At 36.5% G+C, this 12817-nt stretch overlaps 2 protein-coding genes across 2 annotated transcripts; both read right to left on the bottom strand.

Moving 5' to 3' along the window:
* Nucleotides 1-160: 160 nt before the first annotated feature.
* N0V89_002517 (uncharacterized protein) lies at nt 161-1210 on the bottom strand (the record flags this gene model as incomplete). Its single annotated transcript, XM_056211326.1, has 1 exon — nt 161-1210. The coding sequence occupies one exon, from the start codon at nt 1208-1210 to the stop codon at nt 161-163; it is 1050 nt and encodes a 349-aa protein (XP_056074799.1).
* Nucleotides 1211-3066: 1856 nt separating this feature from the next.
* Nucleotides 3067-3375, bottom strand: N0V89_002516 (uncharacterized protein; the record flags this gene model as incomplete). Its single annotated transcript, XM_056211325.1, has 1 exon — nt 3067-3375. One exon carries the CDS (start codon nt 3373-3375, stop codon nt 3067-3069), a length of 309 nt encoding a protein of 102 aa, XP_056074798.1.
* Between the last annotated feature and the right edge of the window lie 9442 nt (nt 3376-12817).

The raw sequence follows: 12817 nt of genomic DNA, 5'->3' as shown, positions 1-12817 counted from the left end.
TTAACGAAGTTTCAGCGCAGGCACACTGAGTAGTCATTCCAATGCATTAGGTGTATCGAACTCTTAGGTGGATGCAAACGGTAAATTCGCTCTTGACGACGTTGCCATACGTATGGACCGTAGAAATAACTTCTAGACCATCCAAACCGAATCTGAGCCTCTACACTACCCCTAGGCGCTTCCCAACCCAACTGATGCTTGCAAATGACGCGGTGATACCGGAAAAGATTATCATTTTTCCATATCCACTGCCGTATGCGAACCCTAGCTGACCCTTCCAGGTATCGGCTTCGACCAGTGCTCCACTCACAGGTCCAGAAATAACGGATGCTATGCCCTTGCCTGCTGTGAACAGTGCGACAATCATGCCATTCTCCACAGGATAACTCCGACGCACCGGGTTGGCGCAGCCAGACCACGTGGCGGGGAAGCCACCGGCAAAGACCCCATAGGTAATAGCAAATATAAATAGCATAGGCTGATAGACCGAGAAACTCCAGAAGATGAAAACTGCCACCATAGTGCCAATGCAGGAGATCATAATGGCTGTAGTAACATGGTATCGATCAACGATCCATCCAGTCGCAGTTGCACCGACGACAAGGGATACATTGCACAGAGAAACTGCGATAGTGCCAGTGATGTTAGGCCAGCCCCGTTCAGCAGCGAAAGAAGGCATGTACAGAATGGGCATGAAGTAGCCAAGTCCCTGGCAGATATTTCCGGTCTGGAGGATCCAGAAAGCTGGGCTCTTGAGAAATCTCATGTCAAAACCGCGGGAGACTGGCCCAACGGCATTTCGAGCTTTCGGGCGAGGCTTCAAGCAGACGAGCGATGCCGACAAGAAGAGGAAGCTGATGATAGCCCAAGCGCGCATCGCGGTTCGAAACCCCCATTTATCAAGCATCCACTGGCTTAATAAAGGGATGACAACGCCTCCTGTGCCATCCCCAGCAATGAGCACCCCGAATGCTAGGCCGCGCCGCTTTATGAACCAATCATCAAGGTAAGAATATACTGGAAAGAAGAGTAATGAGCCTCCTAGGCCATAGAGAATTCCCTGTGTTGCGAGTAATTCTGCGACCGAGTTGGCGAACGAAGCGCCCACCATGCCTAACAACATGATGGCAAAGCCTATCAAGCTGACGGTCGTACGCCATTCTGGGTACCACTGAAAGAAGCCGTACACGATGGGTGAGGTCAGATACATTATGCCCTATGACGGATTAGCTCGAAACTGAGTATCTGATGGAAAAACGAACCGAACCCGTTGTACCAATAGCCGCAAGACCCGATGTGTTACCAGCGAACTGCGGTTGCCGTGAATAGTATTCTTGGAAAACGCCGAACCCATACACGAACCCTGGATAGATGTTAGCCTGAGTGCTGCACCTGTCGCACTAGATCGTTGCATACCCCAGATCAAAGCTCCTTGAACGAATACAGATGCCAGGACCAGATACGCATCCTTGCCTCCATCTACCGGTGGGAGATATCGTTCGGTTGGGTCAGACACGGCTTCAACCTCGGGAAGGTTGGTCACTTGCAACTCATGCTCATCCATGACCAAGCTATCGGACCTCGAATAGGTAGGGTAGAAGTGATTGGATTGACCAAAATTGAGGTGTTGTTCAGGAATCACTTCAAATATTGCCTCTTGTCAGACGCGCGAGATACATATGTATATACCGTACTCTACTGTAGTGTTCGTAGCTGATTCCGTGCCGGTCAGAAGCCGCCTTCGGAGTAAAATTGTGATAATGGAGCAATCGGCTTTCAATGTGCGGCCCACCACACTACTTCAATTTGTACGTTGTGGGCACGTGGGTCAAGCCGAAGTGGGGAACTAGGGAACGTGGCTTACTAACGTGGCTCCCGTTGACGAACAGGTAAGGGTCAGCCTCGCTTTTTTCTTGCCCGACTTCTACATCAAAAATTACCCCATCCAGGCTGAGATGCAGTGGATATTTTAGCACATCGGCCTATCCAGAGCTCCTAGATCTAATTAGCCTCCTAGCTTAAGTAAACGCAGCGTTAGAGTAAGAGAGTATTTTATCGTACTTCTCTTCGAAAGGAGAAATACAAAATTGAGCAACTTTGTTGGGAGCGGTAGCGACGAATCCTCGCCAGGCCACCGCGTCCGACACTGGAAAGTTGAATTATTCAGCGCCAGACCCTAGCTTATATGTTCACACGAAATTCAATGCAAGCTAGCTAATGAAGCGATTGCAACGGGAGTAATCAACAATTACACTAGTGTAACCACTTGATCATGTGTGGATGAGCAATTAGCTTGATAGCGCATGGCAAAGATCTTGGGAGAAGTTCGGTTTTTGTTTTAGTCAATGTGGACCTGAAGCCCTCTGGATTGAAAGCAAGAAAGGAATACAAGCGACCAATATAGTAACCCGTAATCAGATGTGCGGGCTTGGAATCAAAGGAAGCAGAAACCAAGATCCAGACATCATTGATGCGATCTGAAAAACCAGTACAGGGTTGTTTCGTTTTGTTAGAACTTAGATGGTACTTGCCTTACTAAACTGGAGCCTCACTCTGTCCATGCTAGTTGCCTAAGAGTTCGGACTCAGTCGAACTCGTCGAAGAGATTACGAAATAGAGGATATTCCAGCTATGCGCAATCACTTGCACCAATCCAGAAGGAGAATTGACTAAACATCGTGCAAGGGTACTCAAAACGTATTGACCAAGTACGTCGCCTTTAGCATAGGTACTCAAGCATCGTTTCAGCGCTCTCCCTCTTCTGAGAGCGTACCCTTGTGCACATCGTTGAGATTGCCTTCCATCTCGATAACGCGCTCAGAAGTTTAACGTACTGTGCGAGACCCTTGATGGTGCGTCGCCCATACTTTAGGATGCGATATTGATCTTTGCGTCAAGGACGCTAAAGGATGCTTGAAGGTTTAGTCGAGTCCGCCTATTCTCGTTGTGATCCAAGTTCACAGGAAGATTGCACATCTTTTCTCCAGTCCCAGTGCTTTGCCAACTTCTGCGTTCGTCTTATGTGCATGCTTATCTCGAATCTTTGCTCTGTCGCTCGCTTTTTTGCTATTGTTGAACGGTAAGAATATCTGCGACAAGGTTCAACAGAGAGTCATTTTTGATGTCCTTGACTGTGATCTTCACAGTAATAGAGTCCGGACCATCCTGCTTATATCTGGTCTGGAACACAAGGTAACCAAGGACATCCTTGATTTCTTCCTTGATCTTCTGGTGCAGAAGAGTGAACTGGCTATCGGTAGCACGCAAAAGGGCGGGCCGATTTTCCCTAAATGATGTGACAACCACATTTCCAGCTATCGATTGCTCTATGGCAGCATCCTGTTGAACTGTGAAGCCCGGGAGAAATGTCATCATTGTCCGACTTCTCGAAGCTCGCCAAAGCCAAAGATTTAGATCTATAGGAGTAATAACAATGTACTCAGCAGAAACGGTGAGGGTGCTCTGGGATCGCCCTCACTGTCTGGAATTGCTGACTGGCTAGCCCGAGATAGTTTGTAACTCGATTTTAGCTCGGTCCACATAGAGCTTGTGGAATGACACGGCAGTATGTGCACATTACCTCCTTTTTAGCTCCCCGGCCCACTTGCTATATCATCCACTTCCACTGTCATAAGGACTATTTCTGTCTGATTAGCTTTCTCGTCGAAACATCTTCGCATTATGCTGTACCGTCAATCCTAGCGGTTTGATGCTGAGGGCCTTCATTTTGAACCAGTGGTGTGCTTGGATATGGTCGTAGTGGTGGCTGCGGAGCAATTGATAAGGGGCTTGACCAAGGCGTGGGCGATTAGACGCTGCTGCAGATAGAGGTAATTGCATTGAACAGACTGTCAACGCTTGTTTGACACGGCACATCCTGCAATCACCTCCCGTGATAGTTCATTCGTACACCACCGATAAGCAATCTCCACATGGCGGACAAGCAATTGAATTCATCAAGCAAAGCATAGCGTGATTCAATAGCAACCCATCTCTTTTTGCAACGCCGCGGTGATACCCCGGTTCTACAACTACGTTATTCGGAGAATTGTGCTCGGAGAATTGCACACGCCTAAGCGTAGCGTTCCTTACACTTTCGAATTCTGTAAAGTTCGGATGGGCCGAACGTAGAAGACTGTCTGATACTGTATCCTCGCAGACGAGCAAATAACTGGGGGTGGCGTGTTCGGAACAAGGATGTGTTTGGTGACCGCAGAGGTACTGACAAAGGATCTGGAGAATGACTCGATGGAGAAAGCGGAGTCGAAGTACTACACGCAGTGATACCTCCGCGGAGCGGAAGCTTCTTCCTGCATAGGTTTTTGGACCTCCGTTACCAGCTGGTCCCTCCGGGAAGAGCGGGGTCTTCGTTCCCTGAGTGATTGCGGCTGAAGAATTCTCCTCAGACAAGAAGCTAAAATACTACGTCAACAGCAGCCTCCAAGATCAAGTGTCTAGATAGAACTGATTACGTCATCACCGTTGATGTTATCGAATTTGGAGGTGAAAAGTGGGAGTTGATGACTGTAGTTACGACCCTGGGAAAGTTGCGAAGGATGTAACATGAAAGGCGAAAATTCAAATTAAGGTGGTAGGGTAGCATTTGGAGATTGCATGGAACTGGCGAGTTGACCTAAAGGAGGAGACAGCATAACGTGCGTAATAGGAGTGGGCTCTGGAGGAATGGGAGCTTTCGCCATCTTGCATTGATGTATCGAGACGCGGATACCAAGTGATGAACAATTGACTTGAATGTGCACGATTGATGTGGTGATCCGTCCTGAGCGTTTGCAAGTGAAGCAGCACACCATGGTCTTTTTATTTTTGGATGATCTTGGTCTGGACGCGGACTATGGTGGTAGGAGGTGAGAAAAATAATCCCTGCCTTTGTAGAACCTGAGACGATGTAGTCTAAAGTTGTTCGCATCCACCTAGCGTTATTGGATCATGTTGTGTAACACGCACATGTTCGTCCTGTCTACAAGAATATGCATGGAGGATGTTGTTGTTAAATCCAGAAAGGGTAGCTAGTCCTAAATAGGTTAAGGTTAGTTCTTGGGCAAGACTTACTAAGGGGAGGAAGAAGGGGTTCTTATTAATATAGAAGTATCTTGTAAAGTGTAATAAGTTAATAAGGGAGGCCTAAGTAAATCTAAATAATAGATTAAAACTTAGGTTAAATATAAGTATAAAGGTTTATCCTTATATTCCTATATAGGGATCTTACTTAGTTACTTAGGGGCCCTAAATAACTAAGTAGGTTACGTAATAGCTCTTAGCTACTTAGGTATTTAGGAACCCTAAGTAGCTAAGTAAGTTATATAACTACTATCTAAGTAACTTAGCATGTCTTTATCTTATTATAACTCTAGCTATTATATCTTCTACCTTTATAAGCGCCTAAACTTCCCTACTATTATTTAGTTTATAATATTATCCCTCCCCTTCTTATTCTTTACCCTTAAAGAATTATGCCTACTAACTATTATCCTATAAAGCGTTATTACGACCTTATTTTTACTATTAAAAACTATAGTATTATTATAGTATTAAAGTGCTTATTCTATTAGTTATACGCCTATGTTTATAAGGTCCATATTAGTTTAGGAAAGTATAGTAAGTGTTAGAAGTAAGGTTTAAGGTATAATATTACTATTACTTAGAATAAGTTTTCTTAGTTAGTTACTAAGAAGAGGAAGTTAGAAGCGTAGTTAGATAAAGTATAAAAGGAGTAGAATACTACTTTTAAAGCTATATATATAGCTTAAGTAAAAGAGGATTAGTTAAAGAAGTAGTTATTATAGAATAAGAAGTATACTAGTAAAGTTATTATAGTAGAAAGTATAGTATTAGTAGAGTTAGATAAAGATTCTATTTAGCCTACTTAGCCTACTAGTCCTATAGAGCTTCGCCCCTTAATTTAGTTAGTAATAGATAATCTTTCTTCTAATTTCTAGGAAAATGTTCCTTTTATCTCTAGTAACTAGGTATATTTTCTATATTTTCTATTATACGACTAGTTCTATTAGTTTTACTTATATTTTTTAACCGCTTATTAATAGTTATCTAGATTACTTCTTAGTTTCTAAGTATTTTTACTATCTAGGTATCCTTTCTATTTAATAAGGTACTATTAGCTTCCTTTATAGGTTCTTACGTGTATAATACTTTTAATTTTAAATTTAGTTTCTTCTTTAGCTCTATAATAGAAGGTAGTTTTAACTAGTGTCTTAGGGTCTACTAGTTCTAATAGTAATATATAGAATATAGGGTGTATTCTTATATCTAGTAGTAATTCTAATCTATAGTTTACTAGTAATATTTATTTGGAAATGTAAAATAGTCTAACCTTAATATAATCTAGTTTCTTATGCTTTTTCTTTTAAGTTTAAAGGTTCTTTATAAGTAGATATGCTTTATCCCTTTCTTTAGCTAAGGTACTATTTTTCGTTTCTAGTTTATATATAAAATACTTTACTATTAAGCTTTCTTAAGGTTTCCTTAGAGTTTATTATATATTTTTTTTATATTATCTACTATATCTATGGCTTCTTTTGCGTTAATATTCGTTAGTAGTTATTAATTAAAGAAATTTAGATATTTTCTATATATAGTATAGTAAGGTGTTTACTTTATTACTATTAATACCTTATTATTATACACTAATTATGCCATAGGTAGTAGTAAAACCTAGTTATTTTTCTATTTATTATAGTATATTTATAGATATATTTCTATGGTTTAATTTATTCTTTCTATTTTTCTATCTATCTATAGATAATATGCTGTAGATAGTTTTTATTTTATTCTAATAAGTGCTATAAATATTATCTAAAAGTTTAATATAAAGAGCTTATCTCTATTACTAATAATTATCTTTAGAATACTATGGTGTCTAACCCACTTATCTTAAAAAAGGTAAGCTAGTTCTTTAGCTATTATATTCTTTAGACATGGAATTAATTCGATATAGCTTATAAATTAATATATAATTACCAAAATGCTATTATACGAGGTTTTCGTGGCTAGGTTAATTAAGTCTAGTATTTCTATAATAAAGTCTATAGTAATATCTTTAAAAGGTGCCATTAGTATTCTAATTAGTTATATTTCTCTATACTTAAGGTATGTGCCATATTTATTTCTCTAGTAGTCTATATATTTATAGATATATACTATTACAGCTTCCTTAATTCCTCTAAACGTATAGTTCCTCTAAATTAATTCTAATATTTTCGTAATGCCTAGGTGTCCATATGTTAGGTTATTATAGTATTATCTAATAATCTCGGTTTATAGTTACTTTGGTACTTCTTAGTTTATAACTAAAAGTTAGTTAAGTTCTGCTATTAGTTTAAGAGATCTATTTTTATTTTTATAAAGAATTACTAAGTAGGTCTTAACCTTTTCTCCTACTAGATTACTTTATCTACTAAGTGCGTCTACTTATCCATTTTTCTTTTCTACTATATAGATAATTTTAAACTTATATTATCTAGTAGTCTACAACCATCTTTACTATTATAGTGTTAGTTCTTTTATTATTATAAACCTAAGTAGGTTTTTATAATCCGTATAGATTTCTAGTGTTAAATAGCTAAGAGTGTATATTCTCTAGTGCTTTAAGGCTTTAATAATAGCGTAGAGTTCTTTATTATATATGTTATATTATATTTCTATGTTATTAAATTTACATAAGTAGTAGGCTATTAGGTGCCATTTACTATTTTATTCTTATTTTACATATACTCCTAGTGTGAGATTGCTTACGTTAGTTTTAAATTATAGTGGTTTATTATTCCTAAAATAAATAAGAACTAGTTCTATAATATATACTATCTTAAGGAGTTAGAATAATATTCTACACTTATCTATCTATTTAAAAGGCGTGTCCTTTCTAGTAAGATTTATTAATGGTATTATAACCTTTACGTAATCCTTAATAAATTATTAATTAAATCTATAGAATTCTAAGAATTCTTAGATATTTTTTATAGTTTTTAGTATAGGCTAGTTTCTAATACTCTCTATCTTACTTAGTGCTATCTTAATTCCTTCTATAGTAATAATGTGTCCTAGGAATTTAAGTTATTTAATATTAAATTAGTATTTCTTAAGTTTAATCCTTAAGTATATCTTATCTAGTGCTTTTAGTACTATCTATACATATTTAGTATAGTTAGATTTATTTTTAGAGAAGATAAGAATATCGTCTATATATATAATAATAAATATATCTAAATATTTATAGAGTACATTATTAATAAGTGCTTAAAAGGTTACTAGTGCGTTAGTAAGTCTAAAAGGTATTACTAGGTACTTAAAAAGTCTATAGTATAATTAAAATGCTATCTTCTATTCTTTACCTTTCTTTATTCTAATTAGGTGGTATCTATCTCTTAAGTCTATTATTATAAAGACTTTTACTTATAAGAGTCTATCTCTAAGTTCTAAGATATTAGGTAATAGGTATCTATTTTTAATTATTATATTATTAATTACTTAGTAGTTAACGCATAGTCTATCTAATCTATCCTTTTTCTTAATAAATATAAAAGGACTTACTACTAGTAACTTTAATAGTTTAATATATTCTTTTACTAGGTTTATCTTAATAAATTTATATTCTTTCTAGAGTTCTTCTCCTATTTTACTATATAGTGGTCTAAAGGGTGGCGTCTTCCCTTCTTCTAGGTTAATTATATAATCCTAGGGTTAATATTCTAGTAGGTTTACCTTTCCTTCCTTCTCTATAAATATATATATCTATACTTTATACTTTCTTAGTACTTCTAAGGGTATACTCTCTTCCTTCTTCTTATACTTTATAACCTAGTAGTTCCTACTAGCGTCTACTAAGGGTAATTTCTATTTTTTAACTTTCTATTATAAGTCTATATTATTAATAATACTCTTATCCGCTATTAATCTCTATTATTATATAGGCTTAGCTTATAATATACATTTATAGCGTTCTAAGGATAGCGTTCTTAAACCCTAGTTAATATATAGGTTATACTTCCTTAACTAGGGTAATCCTAATATAATATTATACCTAGATCTATCTAGTATATTAAGTGTAATTATCTCCCTGTGTCTATAGATCTAAAGTATAGTAGTAACTTTATAAGTAATATATAGCGTGTTTAGTATTTAGCTTCTATTTATAATATAGATAGGATAAGCTTTATTCTTAAGTATTAGCTAGAGTCCTACTTATAGTACTACTTCTTAGGATATAAAGTTTTCTAATATACCTAAATCTAATAGTACCTTAATCTATATTTCCTTAAGCTAAACTAGTAGCTTAATTAATACCTTACTATTAATAGCATTTAACTCTCTAATAGTGTCTTCTTACCTATCTATAGGTCTTTAAGGGTTTCTTAGGCCTTAGGGGCTAGGATTTAGTCTAAAAAAGAATTATTCTTAGGAGCTAGATAGTCTATATTCCCTTTTTATTATTTTTTTTACTCCTACCCTTCTCTTCTTCTACTATAGTTATTCTTCTACTATAGTTTCTCTTTAGAAGCTTTACCTTTCTATACTATACTTATTTCTATATAAATATTAATAACTATTCTTAGTTAGTTAGGGTTCTTACTAAATCTATAGATATACTTATTATCCTAGTATCTACTATAATTAATATTTAGGTAAGTTTACTATCTGTCTTAGGTATATATTCTATTATAGAGTATACTAGTTACTATATTTTATATATTATTTATGCTTAGAAAGTATAATCTTTCTTACTTATTCTATAAATATTTATTGCATTTATTAATTAGGTAATTATACCATTCCTAATAGTATTATTATTTATTTAGTAGTTAATTACCTCTATATAGTTCCTTAGCTCTATAGTAGGTTAGGCACTAGTTATATCTATATTTAATCTATTAGATATTCGAGTGCTATAGGTTTTAGTAGTCTAGGTAGTACTTTTATAAATAGTCTAGGTTCTTATTATAGAAGTGTTTACTAGGGTCTTATTATATATATCTATAATCTACCTATTATCTATCTTTCTTTATAATAATTTCTAGTCGGCGTTTATTATAAGCTTCTAGTAGTATAGAGAATAATAGTAAGATTATTATAGGTAATAATAATATATCTCTATCTTATAGTTAGATTAGTGGTTTATCTAAGTATTCCTATATATTTACTCTATTAGTAAAGATTACTTCTTTACCTTTAAACTATAGGTAAGGTATTAGTATCTACTTAACTTTCTTATCTACTATTTTAGATTATTCTTCTTCTATATCCTCGTAGAGTCGTGAATTGGTTAATAACTCTAATCTAGATTTATTATTAAGTATAAGGTTATTAATAGCATTTATAATAGTCTATTCTTTGTCCTTAATCTCCTTTATTAGGATAGTAAGTATATTTAACTACCTAATAACCTTATTCTTAGATCTATAGTTCCTAGCGATATGGCCTAGTTTACTATATATAAAATATGTGTAAGTCTTAGTTCCTTAGTGTTAGGTTCCATCTAAGATATACATATTAGGCTTATAAAAGCCTAGTCCTTTTCCTTTTTTTTTTACCTAAGTAGTTAAACTAGATATCTTCTATTAGCTAGTATCTATAGGAGTCTTATAATTAGTATTAAGGTCCTTTTAGTAGTACCCTATAAACTATAGGTACTAGTTATCTAAAACTAATATTCCTTAGGTTACATTAAAATTCCTATTATAGTGCGAACTATTCTCTATTAATCCTAATTAATTTATTATATAATTTGTTAAGGGTTCTAATAATTTCTCTACTACGTAGAAGTTCTTCTTATAGAGGTTTCTTAAGACCTTATTTATATATTATTATTAGTAACTTATTATTCTAGTTAAGTTATATAGTATTCTTACGGAACTCTACTATATACTTAGCTACTAATTATTATTATATTATGGTTTAAATATTTTATACTATAATAGGTACTTTATTAGCAATTCTAAATATCTATTTAAGGTATTTCTTAAAATTAGTATAGTCTTTAATAATATTAACCACGTTTATATAGTTATCTACATATTCCTTGTCTTTATTATTATAATCCATTTCTAGATACTTAGTTATATAGGGTTAAATCTATTCTCTAGTATTACCTCGCATATAAGTAGCTATAAAGATAACCTTTTATTTATCTTTAGGTTATTTATTAAGTTTAAAGAAATAGAGGTCTAACTAAAGAAGCTAGATATTAGTATACTTTCTATTACTATAATATAAATTAGGTTTATATACTTTACTCTTAGAGTTACCTATTAGAGTAATAGTATTATTATCTAAAGCTATAGAAAAAGTAGGAGTCCTTATAGTTATATTAAGGGTGTTTAAGATATTAAATTTAGAAAGAGTAGCTAGTTCTAAATAGGTTAAGGTTAGTTCTTAGGTAAGACTTACTAAGGGAAGGAAGAAGGGGTTCTTATTAATATAGAAGTATCTTATAAAGTGTAATAAGTTAATAAGGGAGGCCTAAGTAAATCTAAATAATAGATTAAAACTTAGGTTAAATATAAGTATAAAGGTTTATCCTTATATTCCTATATAGGGATCTTGCTTAGTTACTTAGGGGCCCTAAATAACTAAGTAGGTTATATAATAGCTCTTAGCTACTTAGGTGTTTAGGAACCCTAAGTAGCTAAGTAAGTTATATAACTACTATCTAAGTGACTTAGCGTATCTTTATCTTATTATAACCCTAGCTATTACATCTTCTGCCTTTATAAGCGCCTGAACTTCCCCACCATTATCTAGTTCGTAACAGTTATACTGAAGATTAGTAATGCCAAAGATGTAACTCTTCGTTTACCCTGGACAGGATTGATAACCGAGCAGTCTATATTTACTCATCAGCTCGTACGATCAGACTACGCGTACATGTCGCCGCATGCTCACCGCCCTTAAATCAGTGGTGACTAAGATGCGCCGGTGAGATGGCTGGCACTTGTTTCCACGTGGCACGACGGGAGCCCGGGAAGAGCTGACGCCTCAGACGCCCTACCCCACATTCCCGTAGATTTCAGATTCGCCGCCTTCGCTTACCTAGTTTACGTTTACGATTTTGCTGCTCGGGTCGCGAAGGCAGCGCCGGAAGCTGGGTGTTGCGAAAGGTCTGCGATTAGTGCTCGGTTTAGGTCAGCCTCACGCAAAGCTTCGATGTGGATCGACTACTTGTGTCGGTGGTCGTTTGTAAGATGATCGGAGTCGGAGTAGAGGCCGTGGGTTGTGAGCGTTCAGATTCGTGGGAAGTAAGCGGAAGAGATTGACGAGTAAGGCTATGTTTCTGTGGGGGCACGGCCCGAGCTTCTCCTACAGCCCTACCCGACGCCAACAGAATATTGCATGAGTGAGCGCTAAGCATTTCACGAAGATGGGCTACAGCCAATATCCGAGCGTGCGCGGCGTATGCACCGTATGGATACTCGGAGGTACGGGGCTATACGAGGGAGGGCATGGACCAAAGCACTCTTTCGGAGGAGAGCAACGATGTCGGCCGATAGATTGCGCCGGGGTGTTGATTTCCAAACAGACGTCCATTCCGTACGACAGCAACATTCCTCGGTAGGTTTGATTTTGGAGACCAAGGTGAAGATGTGACGGAGGCGAGGTTCGCCGGGCTGAAGATACGAACGCTCGCTCATAAAAGTGCCGACCCTACACCGGCTGCGCGACTGGGAACGGATGCTGACGTCGAGTGAAACAAGCCACGCAGAATGTTGAGTTGGGTTGCAAGATTTTCCTGTTGCCCTGCATATGCGGACCGCAAGACGCATCGGCAGTAGTGCGCGGCAGGCTGGGT

The sequence above is a fragment of the Didymosphaeria variabile genome (genome assembly GCF_027946475.1).
Source record: "Didymosphaeria variabile strain IMI 356815 chromosome Unknown scaffold_2, whole genome shotgun sequence".
In the NCBI taxonomy this organism is placed as follows: domain Eukaryota; kingdom Fungi; phylum Ascomycota; class Dothideomycetes; order Pleosporales; family Didymosphaeriaceae; genus Didymosphaeria; species Didymosphaeria variabile.
This window is presented reverse-complemented; position numbering and strand designations above follow the sequence as displayed.